Source organism: Branchiostoma lanceolatum, chromosome 6 (genome assembly GCF_035083965.1).
Source record: "Branchiostoma lanceolatum isolate klBraLanc5 chromosome 6, klBraLanc5.hap2, whole genome shotgun sequence".
NCBI classification, from domain to species: domain Eukaryota; kingdom Metazoa; phylum Chordata; class Leptocardii; order Amphioxiformes; family Branchiostomatidae; genus Branchiostoma; species Branchiostoma lanceolatum.
Window position 1 is genome coordinate 708893 of NC_089727.1, and position 16221 is coordinate 725113.

Consider the following 16221-nt stretch of genomic DNA (forward strand, 5'->3'; position numbering starts at 1 on the left):
AGAACTTTATCTCTGATCACAGTATACCATTGTGATGATCATTTTCCGTTTAAATCACCAAGCCGACGTATGGTGTTTTGACTGACGTCCACGCCTATTGTAGCTCTCCGCAAGTAATCTCCAAGCATATCTAACGGTTGCAAAGACCGTATCCAACCACCCTCATTAAATCAGGACCCCTATCGCTCCACGTTGGCTCTCGCGAAGAGCGACAGGGGTCCTGATTTAATGATGGTTTTTCCAACTGGCGTTTTTATTGCTACCCAAAGTTGCAATAAAAACACCTTTTGCCAGTTGAATACGGTCTTTGTAACCGTTAGATCTGCTCGGAGATTTTCCGCAAATAGGTTTGGGTACCAGGCTAGCTAGGTTTTTTCCAGGTCTCCTTATGACATTGTCACAGCGGGACCAACTACACCTTCTCTGGTCAGCAACTCCTTTTGACTTTTCAAATCAACAACTCACCCCATTCGCACAATCACCACTTTCATTAAGTGGCGTTTGGTGGGCAATAATAAAGCTACGCCAAAAAGCAATTCCGGGGGAAGTCGTGGAGGGACTTGCTCTGAAAAAGGAGACAAATAAAAAGAAAGAAAACTTATTAGATACTAGTATATAAATTCTTTTATGATATCAAATCACCGATTCACCCCATTCTCGTTCAAAGAAGAAGAAAAATTGTGAATGTAAAATGCCAGGGCTCGCCCGGGAATTGAACCCGGGACCTCTCGCACCCTAAGCGAGAATCATGCCACTAGACCAGCGAGCCGATATACTCACCGATTTTAGCGCACCTTTTCAGTTAACTTGTCAAGGATTTTTGAAAAAAAATGGTGCAGTTATCCGGCATTGGTGACCATGCGCGGTGCAGATATGCGGAGTCACTAACAATGCAGTGGATGGGAATCGGTTTGGGATTTTGGGATTCGGTGCAATTAAATGGAAGGTGCGTTTATCCGAGGTGCAATTAAGTGGCTTCGTCTGTATTTTATTTATGTCATGCCCACCTGAAAAAAAAAAAAAATTTCAATGCAGAAAGCGCCAAAAGTTGAGGGAGTTTTGTGTCCTCGAACACAAAACTGTAACAACATTGATTCCAACCTCCCAATCCGGTATTCGAATTTTCGGCGGCGGCACAACTGGTGCGCTCAAAATGCATTTGAATTATTCTATGAAAGCCCGTGTAGTACAACTCCCGAAGCCTATGTGATACGGGAACACCCCTATCAGGCCCAGGTATGACATCATTCTTATTACATCCTGTTGTTGTTTCCCATAGGACTCTGTAACCGGCCCTGCTGAAGGCTTCACCTGTGTTTTCTGGCAGCTGAAGACGGGATTGTCCCAAAGATATCTTGAAGGTACATGTAAGTACAACAAGCTGATGAAAACCTCATGTTCGGATGAAAGTTCATCTGTGACAGTAATTTTCATTGTTAACATTTTTTAAACGATATTTGTGACCATGACATACAGGTCACATGACATAAGCTTCGGGTCATTTCAACTTCAGAAGGATCAGAGAACTGATGGAAAGCTTTTTACTAGACGGTTCACTTCGTGTACGGAAATAGTGCGTATAAATCTTTAAACTTACCTGTGACAAGATTTCAGATTTCCATCTCAACACTGGAAAAATGTTGAGACCCGTAACCTTCTTTTCCTTCATGCATATGTACCCGTATCTATATGGCCGGTATAACCGCCATTAGGCGTAACACACCAGCTTCGCAGGCACACCAGCAGCTGGTTATATTACACCGAACGGTCTGTTACACCTAGTTTTTGCATATCTGACTGCAACCGTTCTTTACAGCTACTTAGTGGGGATGCTCCTACGGTACTTGATGACAACGAGTTCCATTCTACTATGGTCCTCGGAAAATACGAATTTTTGAACACATCAATCCTTGGCTGATAACTCTGGTGCTTAAAAGCATGACTATTTCTAGTCCTCTTCTGAGCTGGCATTAGTCTGTTACATATGTAAGCACTTTGTTTCTTCTTCATCGATCAACTTCTTTTTTTGTACTGTAATAACCAATAAGGTTTTTATGGGAATTGTGATTCCCTATGATCATGTCCTGAATGGTTGCAAAATTAAAGCTCATCTTCTTACTCCAGAACGGCAGAAACCATGGCAACAAACAGCAGTGGCTCTGGCGACTTGGAGAGAGGATCAGGAGGAGGATTTTCGAACAGGAGAGCCACAAATCAACCCTACAGGTGTGAGGAGTGTGGCGAAGAGTTCACTACGCTGGGAAACGTGAGGACACACATGCGGGCTCACACCTTGCAAACCCACAGCCAGTACAGGTGTGAGGAGTGTGGCGGAGAGTTCACTACATTCGAAAACCTGAGGACACACATGCGGGCTCACATCTACAGCCAGTACAGGTGTGAGGAGTGTGGCGGAGAGTTCGCTACGCCGGGAAACCTGAGGACTCACATGCGGGCTCACCCCTACAGGTGTGAGGAGTGTGGCGAAGGGTTCACGCTGGGAAACCTGGGGACACACATGGGGGCTCACCCCTACTACAGGTGTGAGGAGTGTGGCGCAGAGTTCACTACGTTCAGAAACCTGAGGACACACATGTGGTGTCACCTACAGGTGTGAGGAGTCGGCAGGCAGTTCGGCGAGCTAGGTGATTTGAAGGAACACATGAAATCTCACATGTACTAAACCATCCAGTTGTGAGCAATGAGTAGTGAGCTTTGTCATATAAAACTCAACTTGTAAAGCCAGGCTGGGAAGGAACTGTGATGGTGTGAGGAGTGCAGCAGACAGTTCAGTAATGCTTTGGTCCCATTTCCAATCCGGTGCCCGGCCGGGCAGCTTGTGGGAATGAAAGATATGATATAAAAGACAACAAAAGACACAAAACGTAAAAAAGTACTCCCAAGTATATATTGTGTATTTTTTAGTATGCATTTTTTTATTTCTAGTTTTCGCAAACAGCCCGGCCTGGCCCCGGATCGGAAATGGGACCGAAGCATAAACTGAGTAGTTGTAAAGACTCTAGTGGGATAGGACTCACAGTTCTGAGAAAAAAACATCAACCAAAAACCACTGTCTGTAGTGACTTTTAAAGCTGTATGCAAAGTTTGCTTCAGACTTCAGAGTTTAGACTTAGTTTGGTGTCCTTCATGCAAATGTTTGTGTGATGTATGACTGCACGCAGGAAATCTAGCTTGTAGCATTTAGCGTTAACAGTTTTGCTGATATAGAAGATAGTGAGGGTTCAAAATAGATGTATTTGAAGTGTTTGCTGACCTCATGGTACATGAACACAAGGAGGTTATATAGTCTGTATAACCTCCTTCATGTTCACATGTAAAGGTTGCTTTGCTATAGTTTAAGGTTTTTGTTGTGTTTTGGTCAGTTGACCAGTTTGATGTTTATTTCTCGTATTTTGTACTGTTGACCTACAGGTCTTTAGAAAGTTATTTAGTTTACTTTTTTCTTGTAAAGGAATTCTTTTTACCATAGATGATAGAATTAGTTTGGGTGGTTGAAAATAGTAAAATATCCCCAATGCCACACCCATCCCACACGCCCCAGTTCTGAGAAAAAAATATCGACCAAAAACCACCGTCTGTAGTGACTTTTAAAGCTGTATGCAAAGTTTGCTTCAGACTTTAGACTTAGTTTAGTGTCCTTCATAGAAATGTTTTGTAATGCTGGACTGCACGCAGGAAATCTAGCTTGTAGCATTCCCTGGCATGTAACGTTAACAATTCTGCTGATATAGTAGATAGTGATGGTTCAAAATAGATGTATTTGAAGTGTTTGCTGACCTCATAGTACATGTACATAAGGAGGTTATATAGTCTGTATAACCTCCTTTATGTTCACATGTAAAGGTTGTTTTGCTATAGTTTAGGGTTTTTGTTGTGTTTTGGTCAGTTGACAAGTTTGATGTTTATTTCGCTTACTTTCTACTGTTGACCTACAAAAGTTTTCAGAAAGTTATTTAGTTTACTTTTTCTTGTTTAGGAATTCTTTTTACCATAGATGATAAGATTAGTTTGGGTGGTTGAAAATGGATGGAGAAAGGCTTATATTTTGTTGTAACAAGATGAAACACATGAAAACTCACCAGTGATAAACCCTCCAGATTTGATGAATGAGTAGTGAGCTTAATCACAAAACCCAACTTGCAAAGTAAGACAGGGAAGGAACTCTGTGATGGTGTGAGGAGTAGTTTTAAGACTCTAGTGGGATAGGACTCACAGTTCTGAGAAAAAAACATTGACCAAAAACCACCGTCTGTAGTGACTTTTAAAGCTGTATGCAAAGTTTACTTCAGAGTTTAGACTTAGTTTGGTGTCCTTCATACAAATGTTTGTGTGATGTATGACTGCACGCAGGAAATCTAGCTTGTAGCATTTAGCGTTAACAGTTTTGCTGATATAGTAGATAGTGATGGTTCAAAATAGATGTATTTGAAGTATTTGTTAACCTCATGGTACATGTACACAAGGAGGTTATATAGTCTGTATAACCTCCTTGTGTACACATGTAAAGGTTACTTTGCTATAGTTTAGGGTTTTTGTTGTGGTTTCGGTCAGTTGACCAGTTTGACGTTTATTTCTGGTATTTTCTACTGTTGACCTACAGGTACGTCTTTAGAAAGTTATTTAGTTTACTTTTTTCTTGTTAAGGAATTCATTTTACCATAGATGATAAAATTAGTTTGGGTGGTTGAAAATAGTAAAATATCCCCAACGCCACACCCATCCCACACGCCCCAGTTCTGAGAAAAAACTATCGACCAAAAACCACCGTCTGTAGTGACTTTTAAAGCTGTATGCAAAGTTTGCTTCAGAGCTTAGTCTTAGTTTGGTGTCCTTCGTACAAATGTTTGTGTGATGTATGACTGCACGCAGGAAATCTAGCTTGTAGCATTTAGCGTTAACAGTTTTGCTGATATAGAAGATAATGATGGTTCAAAATAGATGTATTTGAAGTATTTGTTAACCTCATGGTACATGTACACAAGGAGGTTATATAGTCTGTATAACCTCCTTCATGTTCACATGTAAAGGTTGCTTTGCTATAGTTTAGGGTTTTTGTTGTGTTTTGGTCAGTTGACCAGTTTGATGTTTATTTCTCTTATTTTCTACTGTTGACCTACGAGTTTCTAGAAAGTTATTTAGTTTACTTTTTCTTGTTAAGGATTATTTTTACCATAGATGATAAAATTAGTTAGGTTGGTTGAAAATAGATGGAGAAGGGCTTATACTTTGTAGTAGGAGAACCAACTTGTTATAGACTAAGATTCTAATATTTAATCTTGAAGTTCCTGTACTAATATTAGGTTAGTAGGTAGGCACTAATAATAAGGTAGGGGCTTTTGTAAGCTTTGGTTATGTTAACATGCATTTGTTTAAGCTGATTTAGTGCATTTCAAATAAAGTTGTTTCTTTCAATCTTAAAGATATGTTGTCAATGCTGTTCTAGGGTCATACTTGAAAAATATATACAAAATGTATTGAAACATTATCAATTCATATTAAGAACTTTATCTCTGTTCGAAGTATTCCATCATGATTATCATTTTCCGTATGAATCTCCAAGCAGACGTTTGGTGACCTATTGTGGCTCTCTGCAAATAATCTCCAAGCAGATCTAATGGTTGCAAAGACCGTATCCAACCACTCTCATTGCATCAGGACCCCTATCGCTCCACGTTGGCTCTCGCGAAGAGCGATAGGGGTCCTGATTTAATGAGGGTGTATCCAACTGGCCAACGGAGTTTTTCTTGCTACCCAAAGTTCCATAAAAACTCCTTTTGCCAGTTGGATACGGTCTTTGCAACAGTTAGATCTGCTTGGAGATTTTCCGCAAATAGGTTTGGGTACCAGGCTAGCTAGGTTTTTTCCAGGTCTCCTTATGACATTGTCACAGCGGGACCAACTACGTCTTCTCTGGTCAGCTGACTCCTCTTGTAAGTCTTGAAGTTTCAAATCAACAACTCAAGCAATTACCACTTTCATTGAGTGGCGTTTGGTGGGACATCATAAAGCCATGTCGTTATGTGTTAGTAACAGGAGCGGCGAATACAGTAGGTGATGATGATGATGAATACGGTAGGTAGCAACAACTGAATTTAATTTCCTTTCGTCACAAAGCATGCATAAAAAAAGACAAAAACTTTAATAACCGTGACGATGAAACTTGCCAGGTTAATAAAGGACAGAGGAAAAGTTTGATACATGTTTGTGACAAAAATGTAGATGGTAAGATTTCTCAACAAGAACTGAACAAATTGAAGGCGTTGATTATCGATATTGCCAATGGCATTGATTATTGGAATCCATAGTGACGCTTTGCTAGAGATATTCATCCACTGATCAGGTGGGCTTCTTGTCGGAGAGTCGCCGAAAGTCTTCGGAAGTAGCCGACGGCTCACCGACTTCACCCGATGCACCACGATTGTCACCGAACGGTTCCGAAGATCTGTCGATGTTTTCCGACGGTTTCTCGTACCTCTTGGGCCCCGTCACTCTCCGAGGGAAGTCGTGGAGGGACTTGCTCTGAAAAAGGAGAGAAAGAAAATGAAAAAAGGAAACTGATTGGATACAGAGTTACAGACATTCATTTATGATATCAAATCAGCACTTCACCTCATTCTCTATGCTATAAAGAGATTGTGAATGTAAAAATACCAGGGCTCGCCCGGGAATTGAACCCGGGACCTCTCGCACCCTAAGCGAGAATCATGCCACTAGACCAGCGAGCCGATGCACTCACCAGCCGGTTCTTCAGGTTTGACAGCTGATTGGACACACTTGACCGCCAGAGCTGAAAAGTAAAGGAAAAGTTACTGTTACGGCTATGAAATCATGCGCTTGATATAAAAACAACAGCAGAATACTGCTACATATATAGATATCAAATGCGACGCTTACACTGACGATGTTGCACTTTGATGATGATGATTTGGTTTATTTCATATCATTAAAAAGTATCACAGTTACGCATTGCACGCGACGTGTGCACTGAATTGAACTGGGACTACATTATACATTATCATCTTCATAAAATTATTTACAATTGCCTTAACTTATATACGAGGTTTTCAGAACATTAAAATAGGTGTAGTGACAATATTTTCTTATACAATACGAATATATCCGGTTACATTGTATTAACAATATAGATTCATAAACAGGACATGTTTCAGATACAATACGATTACATTACAGAAACCGCATCGGTGCTTAATCTATGAATACAATAAAATAAAATAACACTCAGGTACTGGTGCTTTTCGTTATTATTGACAGCATGTTGCTGTAACAGGTCTCTTATTTAGTATAATGATAACATGTAACAGGTCTCTTCATGACTTAGTAATGATACCATGTATGGTATCGGGCTATTTCTATGGCGTGCTGTTCTGGTTTTGATAGTGTTCAACTGTTGACTATTGCGCGTATTCCTGCCGCTAACATCTTGTCGGGTTGGCGGGAGCCAGTCGCAGAAGGTGGTAGAGTGAAGTAGCTTTCTGGCGAAAGATTCACAGAGGTAGTCGCGTCTTTGCTGCAACGTCGTGAGACCCAGTGTGAGGCACGCGTCCAAGTAGTTTCTATAGTGGGTCCCTAGGATTGTTCTGACTGCTCTACGTTGTATCCTCTCCAGTTGAAGTCTCTGGGACAGCGTTATACCAGGTTGCCAGACCGGTACTGCGTATTCACAGGTCGGACGAATAAAACTCGTATAAATGGTGACAAGGTCCTCTCTGGTTACTCCGAATGACTTAAGTCTCCTCTTTAACTAACTAAAGTTTAAGTCGAGCTCGGAATTATGTATTGCTTGTGTTGGATCAATTTTCTAACTACTGTTATACTACGCTACAAGTATCCATGAAATGTTGATACGCCTGCCCACACGATTGAAGCGTTAGAGAGATACAGGACAAACTTTGTTAGTTTGACTGTTCAGGACGCAAATGGCAGAACTGCATGCCCAACTAGAATCAAACTAGACTTTGGCTAGGCCTAGCCATACTGTTACAAAGGCCTAGCCCTATGGCTACTGACAGAAAAAAGACATTACAAATGGAATTGAGGGTTAAGCATGGACAGAATAACAAGCAGTAAGGAAGTAAGCCGCTGCGTCCTCTCCTCCCCTACATGCATCTATAATTACCTTCGCCAAGAAGGTTATGCAGAGGGTACCGTTTGTATGTATGTATGGAGGTATGTAGAAGACCAGAATAACTAAAGAACGCCTGGATGGATTGTCTTGATATTTGGTATGTTGGTAGGTCTTGGTGAGACATTTTTTTTTATTTTATTCTGTCATATTTATCCAGGGTGGCCCTGCTCAGTGGTTACCACTGCTTTTCAGAGGGGCCCTGCCATACATAAAATAACTGATAATACAAACAGAAATATCAACATATAGAAATGATAATAATAAAGATAATAATGAAAACAATGAAGGTAATGATAACAATAGTAAATAAATGATAACAATCATAGTACAAATCATAATACAAATCATAATACAAGTCAAATCATAATTAAATCCGTTCCTTGTCATTGAGGGGTCAGAGGTCATGCCTGTCCTTGCCAAGTGTTACATTTGTTTTTAAAGACAGACATGGATGAAGAAGTCTTCATAGATTGTGGCAGTCGGTTCCACATAATCGCACCTCTATATGAAAACTTGCGCTTTCCACATTCAAGGCGTACTAGCGGCAGTTTCAAGGATAGATTCAGACATGAAAATTATTAGATTTTGGGCCACCTAGCGGCTTGTTATAAATGTGTCCGGGATTTTTAACGTTTCTCTCCCTTCACAGAGAAGGAAGAGAAACGTTAAACTTTGAATCCCGGACACTCCTACCGCACTCTACCGAAACCTCGAGCTCTACTCGGAGAATATCCGCTACAACATATGACGTATACGCGTAACGTTACCTCTACGGGCTCCCTCCGTTCCTCCCACGGCACCCTACGCGCTCACCCCCGCCCGAGTCTGACCCTATACCCCCGGCCCCACACACGCACCTCCACGGGTTCCCTCCGCTCTTCCCTCGGCACGTGCACCCTACGCGCTCACCCCCGCCCGAGTCTGACCCTATACCCCCGGGCCCACACACGCACCTCCACGGGCTCCCTCCGCTCCTCCCTCGGTGCCCTACGCGCCCACCCCCGCCCGAGTCTAACCCGAACCCCCGGCCCCAGGTACGCACCTCCACGGGTACCCTCCGCTCCTCCCACGGCACCCCACGCACCCACCCCCGCCCGAGTCTAACGCTAACCCCCGGCCCCACACACGCACCTCCACGGGCTCCCTCCGCTCCTCCCTCGGTGCCCTACGCGCCCACCCCCGCCCGAGTCTGACCCTAACCCCGGCCCCACACACGCACCTCCACGGGCTCCCTTCGCTCCATGTGCCACTGCTCCACCAGCGACCACTGCTCGGGCAGCACGGTGGGCTGCATCCCGGCGCCGTACGCGCTCACCGCCGCCGACAGCCGCGCGTTCGCCCCGGTGCCCGCCTCCACGTTCGCCGACCGCGTACTGGCGTCGTTGCTCGCCATCCTGTCCGCTGCAACACACTGCTTTCCTGAACCATCTTGTGACGTAATAATACGAAAATTCGGTGTTTTAATGCCCTGTTACAAATAAGTTATGACGTTTTCCCTGGCTGTACCGACAAGTTTGAGGATTATTACGTCATAAATATAAGATTCAGAAAGGACAGCCGGTTGTTGATTTCCCTTGGACCCCTTAGTTTTTATGAAGTATTCTATTAAGATGTACTATTACTGCTCTGCTTGTAAAGACCGTGTAAGAATGCCCACCTATTATTTGTCACGTCGATGAGGTTAAACAAAGCTAGTTCCCAAATCTTATCCAGTTGCTTGAGTATTTGGCCTTAGCTTGTTGCGGGTTTCCTTACCTTTTTTTTCGCCACGGAAACCGAACGTTTGGAGGTATACTGTGACGTTGTGTATGCTGTTCTGGAACGGCTACACTCTGAAGGTGCAGTTGGTGTGATTTTGTCGTCAAGATCGTCAAGAGCTCGGTAACATGCGTCGTGCAACCGTCGCACGATCGCAAACTGAGAGTAATCTTGGGATAGTCGTGCATGCGCCCTGCAAAGTTCAGCTGTCTTGTGTCATGACGGAAAAGTCTGCCTTAGGTCCTTGCAGTTCTGTCGCAACTCGCATGAGGGCCTAGGACGATCGTGAAATACTCCGATCGAGATCTCTACCGGTTTGGTAGAATATGACAAGTACAAATACATGATATATCAGTTCAAATATGAGGATTTTAGATCAGACTACATCTGTCCAGTCCGAAATCTTGTGCATCAGGGTGAAACTTCTCTTCCGACAAAGAATGCGTGAATTCCGTATTTCACATAGCCAGGTCCGCATCCGTCTCTCTGCATTAAAAACACTCTTTTTACGCTAACAAGTGTTTTATTCCACCGCTGTTTCAGTGACCGTCTGTCACCTTCCTCAGGGCATCATTCACATTGCACTGCAGCTATAGGTGATGGTCAACGAAACGTCAGTGGAATATGAAAACGCTTGGTTGTGTTCAAAGGGTCTTTTTATTCATTGACTTACCAACCTGATGGAATTTTCACGGAGGCCCTTCAGTCTGTTTGACAATCTTCCCCAACGGACGATAAAAACGCCGATCTGAATCGAAATCTCGGTAAGTCCGGCCCTTGTGAGAGCCTGTTTGTAACCAGAGGATCCGTCATGTAACCGTTATCTGCGGACGATACAAACATTGACATGAATCAACGATAAAAGATTCGCTTCATCTGAATACCGCTGTGTTTGCGGCTTTGATGATAAATCGAGTTTTTAGAGATGATGACTTGAATGAATGACCGTTCCAAGTGGAGATGCACACTGTCCAGACAGCTGAAATCAAGAGAAGCCAGACTGATGCACAGCGCAGAAGGAAAGAGCTTTGCAACAGACCTTAGTAAGCTGACAGATGTGAATTTTGTGGCGGAGACTGTCATTGTTGTATACCGTTGAACGATATAATGTGTATTGAAACCTTCGTGAAAGAAATAAGAATTACTTCATTCAGCTAACGATTCAGCTAATGGAAATCCACGTAGCATGAATCACATTTTCTGTGGAAAGTTTTGTTCAGCACCAAGGACAGGGCTGTATTGTACTTTATAAACATTAGTATTGATAACTGATTTCATCGGAACCTAACTCGTCATGGAAGCGACCTAGAGGTCGTCCTAGAGGTAGATGGGAAGACCAGATCTTCAACACCTCCAGGGGCTGGGGATCACCAGAACCGACTGGAGGGTCTATGCCGAGAGCAGACCAGCCTGGCGAGCCCTATGCATGTCTGCAGCCGCCATGCATCAGACACTGATGCCTGCGAATGATTGATTGATTGATTGATACTTCCTGCAAGCTAGAACAGAGATTGACTTTAAAGGAAATTGACGCGCCATGAAGCGCGCGTTCCGGTGGAATTTGTGTTCAGCAGCAAAGACGGCAATACAACTGTACATGCAAACATTAGTATTCACGCCTTTGGGCAAGAAATACTTCCTACAAACTGCAACAGGGATTCGGCTGAGAGGAAATAGACATTAACAAGAGAGAACTGTGCAACAATTTGCATTCATACCCTTGTGCAAGAAATAAGAATTACTTCGAACCCTGCTTCAAACTACAACAATGATTTAGCTAAAAGGAAATCCACGTAGCATGACGCGTGGAAAGCTGTGTTCAGAACGAAGAACAGGACTGTACTGTACAAATATATGTGTTCATACCTTTGAGCAAGAAACCGAAAACTGCTTCATGCAAGCTACAACAGAGATCTGCGCTAAAGGGATATCGACTCGTCATGAAGTACGCGTTCCGGCGAATTACGATTTTCGGTAGAAAGTTGTGTTCAGCACCAAGGACAGGAGTGTATTACACTGTACTGTACTGTACAAAAACAGCATCTATACTTTCGTGCAAGAAACTGAAAATTACTTCCTACCAGCTACAACAGAGATTGAGCTAAAGGGAAATCGACGCGGCATGAACTGCGAGGAACAGAGACTACTTCAAACTACAACTGTGCTTAAACTAAAAGGAAGTGAATAAGTTCCCATTTCGGGGGAAAGTTGCTTTCAGCTGTAAGGACATGACCTTACCACCGCCTAGGGTGATGACGTCAGTCCTACCGTGCCCGCCCGGAGATCTTCTGGGTTTCCGGGGGAACCCACGGCTCTCCCCGCGGAGTTCTCTTCATTTAATTCCAAATATAGCTTCGCCCTAACGTCTTCACCTGGTGAGGTCTTCTGTGTGCGCGATGAATCACATACAACTTCCCAGAATATGAAATAGTCTTCATGTACTAAGGATATTGTTATTGCTTGTTATTTTGTCCACGTTAAACCCTCAGTTCCATCCGTGATGTCTTTGTGAGCTCTTCCCGGAGAGTTCTTTTCATGCCGCTCTAAAATAGTTTCACATTAACGTCTTCACCTGCTGAGGTCTTCTGTGTGATGAATCACGCGCTCTTCTCGGCATTAACGGGTAATCTCCAAGCAGATGTGGGGGTGAAAGATCGTAGCGTTTTCTTTGATACAGTCACTCGTCCAACTGGATGAGTTACGTATCTATTGACGACTGTACGAAGTACATAACGGAGATGGCCCCAAAGTCGCAACTTTGTTCCTAATCATATTTTTCGAGGTCAAGAAATGTTACGGGTAAATATACATCATAATCATCGAAATGACCTCAACATTCTCGCTTATCACTTTCTAAAGGGAACCCACAGTGGTGAGTTTAGGACCGTCTCCGTTACGCACTTGCTTGCTTAGGGCCCTGTCACACCTGTGCGTATATGCAGGTCAGCATGAGTTGTGTATTAACAAGTTTGTGGTTAAAGTTAAGTTTGCAGCCGAATAAGTCATTTCTTTGGTTTCCGATAACTAGGCTACACAACGGTGGGTCAAAATAGAAAACAACTTCTTCCCCTCAAACTTTACTTAAACCCAAGAAATGTTCATGCGCACCTCATACGCACTTGAATATACGCACAAGTATGACAGTACCGTTATAAAGAATCCTAAACATAGAATACAGGACGCACAGACGGACACTAAAGACCCCTATTTTTACGTAAATCCTTGGTAGCCCAAAGCTGTGAATGCCCTTATTTTACTACATGAGCAAAGGCCTGTAAGCCATCTCGCCATTCTCCCATGATATACATGAGAATCTTTTCAACCGAACGTTGTTTGATGTAACTTCAGAAACGGCCTGGCGGGCAGCTCACAGATTAACAACATTCTCCTGAAAAGACCCGCAGTAATATGGAAACAGAAGCAGTGGAGAGAGTACTGGAGATTCTTTTTACACAACCGGTAATTCTCACCTGCTAACGTTTCGATGTCTGTCAGACACCTTCAACAGGGCTTCTGACTGGAGTACTGCTTCTCACCGCTATAAGTATTCCAGTCAGAAGCTCTGATGAAGGTGTCTGACAGACATCGAAACGTCAGCAGGTGAGAATTACCGGTTGTGTAAAAAGAATCTCCAGTACTCTATGTTCTACCAACCTGATGAAATTATTTTCGGAAAGAAGCAGTGGAGAAGTCTGTGGAAAAAGACGCCTTCTGCATTCCAAATAGCTTCAAAGGAGAGTTGATGTACTCTCCAAGCAGAGGTTAGGCTCGGCTGCTTTTCCACGTATCTTTATGCGTTTTTGTCGGGCTTGCTGTTTTGCTTTGTTAGCGGACAAAATAGAAAGGTAAAGGTAAAGTAGTCATCCTCATTTGAGGTGAAGCTTGATGCTTTTTCAAGTAGCTAGTGGTAGTGCAATGTGACTTCACCACGGCTTGCGTTTTTGGCCAAGCACACCGGGTCAGCCCTACTCTTCTCGATAAGTGTGTTGGGTTCTTTTACGTGCAGAGGTATGACGCAAAAGCCCAACAAAAACGTGTAGAAAGACATAGAAATAACAGCCAGAGCCTAAAGTAACCTCTGTTTGTAGAGTAGATGTGATGCAACAATAGCTCATATCAAATTTCTGCATCCCAAGTAGCCCTCTTGTGGAAAGTATTTTACTGCATGTCTGCCTGGTTTCGAGGCTTGATCACCCAGATACATTTACTAGCTATAGCTACAGTAAGTCTAACTGTTTAACCACTAAAGCAGAAGCACACAAGATGCCAACGAGACAAAGTCTTTGAAAAGGTTTTAATAATGAATTCCGCTGAATCTTTCTCTGTATCTTTTAACAGACCTCAGTTCTATACAAAAAGCACCCATGCAACAAGTGGTCATTTGGGCACACATCATAATAGAGTCTTGTTGCAACAGGTAGACCAATGGACCAATGATATTTCATTTCTGGAAACAACAAAATAAATGGATAAGCGTGAATCTGTTGTCCTCTCTATAAATTTCGCCCTGTCCTAGTCTATTAGACACCCCAGTTTATCAGCAGGTGTAACCGAGTCAACAAACAAGGAAGACTAAGAGACACACAAGATGGCAGTGAGAAACAGTGCTTAAAGGGTTTTAATAATGATTTTTTATCTCTTTATCTATGTCTTCATTGCTGTCATTGTTCTTACCTTAGTGTCCTATAAAAAAGTACCCATCTGGTAATGTAGTAATTTGGACACATGTACGTGATAATAACAGAGTCTATAGCTAGTTGCAACGTGTAGACCAATGGCATTTCATTTCTGGAAACAACAACAAAATAAATGGATTGGACAGGAATATTTCACCAATGGTTTCCTGTGTACATGTGAACAAATCTCCAAATGTTACAAGCACATGGTTTACCAAATTACACCTGAACTTTGATCCAGAACAATGTAACGTTACCGAATGTTGAGCTTTTCTTATGTGCAACAGTTTCAGAAAGGCACCGACATGTTTGTGTTGACGTTACATTGAAAAATGTACCCATGTTTACATGACATTGCAGCCAGAGATTTCAACTAGAATATAACGTTACATGGGTCCCAAATGTACTTATAGTATGCATATTCATAATGATGCAAGTGTAGAGTTTTTAACTACATTAACATTTTAAGTTCAAAAACAGATAACAGAGAAGTACCACATGCAAACCATGGGCCAGTCTTCAACTGCACAAACTAACAAAATACAGTACATAACACGTATTCACATGCCATATCATCATCTATCTACTTACCTGCCTACCTATCTGCTTCTCTAAAATATACAGATTTCAACATTCAGTTGAACATTTCACAAAAGTTACTGTTCATAATAAAACTTTTTCGTTAAAAATTTGGCACTTTTTTATTACGTATAGTGACTCTCAAAGGTGATGTCATGTAAATGTTGGCAGTTGACTCTTGATATGTAAAATTGTTTTTCACTTATGAAATATAGCAAAGTCAGCAGATCTGCTTGACATCGAACAGTGTTCAAATCTTAAATTCACCTTCAAGACACCAAATGTGACCAGGTGATATAAAGGTGCACAGCTTCAAGTGTTAACACATTCAAACACGTTTCAAGACCATTAAAATGTTTTTGTCGAATATAGAAGTGACAAAAAGGCGACCAGGAAGTTTGAAAGCTACAAAGATTTCCTACTATCAACAAGTTAGTACTGTGTATAAAACAAAGTAGAAGTCATTGCCGGGGCTACAGGTATCAAGTTTGACGTACACATGTAGCGTTATACATGTAACAATATGCTTGTTAACAGTAACATTAACTGTTTCATCAGTCTATCCCTTTTAATGTGTTATTTTCAGGTTATGATGTTCTCTATCAGTACTGCAGCTCATGCCAATCAACTGCTTCACCCAAACTTGTAACATCCAAGTTGTAACATAAATAGAACGCAACAAATGCTGAAGTATCCATACGAACCCACAGGTCAAGACAAAAGTCTCCCTTTGTCCTGCTACAAATGTAGCATACGATTTCATTTCACATGCTCTATAAATAGACCTACACATTTTCATCCTTCCTCTATCAGTAGATCTCTTCCCCTTCATTTTACTGTGTAACTCTGCTCACCGTCTTCATTCTGAGTCTATACTCTTACATCATCTTACAGTATGCTGTGAATATATAAAAGACTTTGACTTCATGGAGATCTAATCTCCCTCAGTCAAAGTCGTGCAAGAAGAATCTGTCTATCCTCTTGCTGACGCTCCCCTCCCCCTTTCTCCCTTCCCCACCCCCAGGCTCTCCACCCCTCAGT

At 42.4% G+C, this 16221-nt stretch overlaps 2 protein-coding genes and 2 non-coding genes across 4 annotated transcripts; 1 reads left to right on the forward strand and 3 right to left on the reverse strand.

Annotated features, from left to right (window-relative positions):
- Positions 1 to 697: 697 nt before the first annotated feature.
- Trnap-agg (transfer RNA proline (anticodon AGG)) lies at positions 698 to 769 on the reverse strand. The gene has a single exon. It is a non-coding gene; the product is annotated as a tRNA-Pro (tRNA).
- Positions 770 to 1993: 1224 nt separating this feature from the next.
- Positions 1994 to 4124, forward strand: LOC136436061 (zinc finger protein 678-like). The gene is made up of 2 exons (XM_066429767.1): positions 1994 to 2469; positions 2542 to 4124. The coding sequence occupies exons 1-2, from the start codon at positions 2138 to 2140 to the stop codon at positions 2615 to 2617; spliced, it is 408 nt and encodes a 135-aa protein (XP_066285864.1). The 5' UTR covers positions 1994 to 2137; the 3' UTR covers positions 2618 to 4124.
- Positions 4125 to 6137: 2013 nt separating this feature from the next.
- Positions 6138 to 9595, reverse strand: LOC136437474 (uncharacterized). The gene is made up of 3 exons (XM_066432093.1): positions 9387 to 9595; positions 6758 to 6808; positions 6138 to 6540 (listed from the first exon to the last, which is right to left on the reverse strand). The coding sequence occupies exons 1-3, from the start codon at positions 9558 to 9560 to the stop codon at positions 6358 to 6360; spliced, it is 408 nt and encodes a 135-aa protein (XP_066288190.1). The 5' UTR covers positions 9561 to 9595; the 3' UTR covers positions 6138 to 6357.
- Positions 6675 to 6746, reverse strand: Trnap-agg (transfer RNA proline (anticodon AGG)). The gene has a single exon. It is a non-coding gene; the product is annotated as a tRNA-Pro (tRNA).
- Positions 9596 to 16221: the final 6626 nt, after the last annotated feature.

Bases quoted from the DNA above. Each gene is read 5' to 3' on its own strand.
- LOC136436061 (XM_066429767.1), top strand. From the start codon at position 2,138: ATGGCAACAAACAGCAGTGGCTCTGGCGACTTGGAGAGAGGATCAGGA. The intron at 2,470-2,541 runs GTGTGAGGAGTG...CCCCTACTACAG, and splicing joins ATGCGGGCTCACCCCTACAG to GTGTGAGGAGTGTGGCGCAG.
- LOC136437474 (XM_066432093.1), bottom strand. From the start codon at position 9,560: ATGGCGAGCAACGACGCCAGTACGCGGTCGGCGAACGTGGAGGCGGGC. The intron at 6,809-9,386 runs GTGCGTGTGTGG...TTTACTTTTCAG, and splicing joins AGCGAAGGGAGCCCGTGGAG to CTCTGGCGGTCAAGTGTGTC. The intron at 6,541-6,757 runs GTGAGTGCATCG...CTCCTTTTTCAG, and splicing joins CAAACCTGAAGAACCGGCTG to AGCAAGTCCCTCCACGACTT.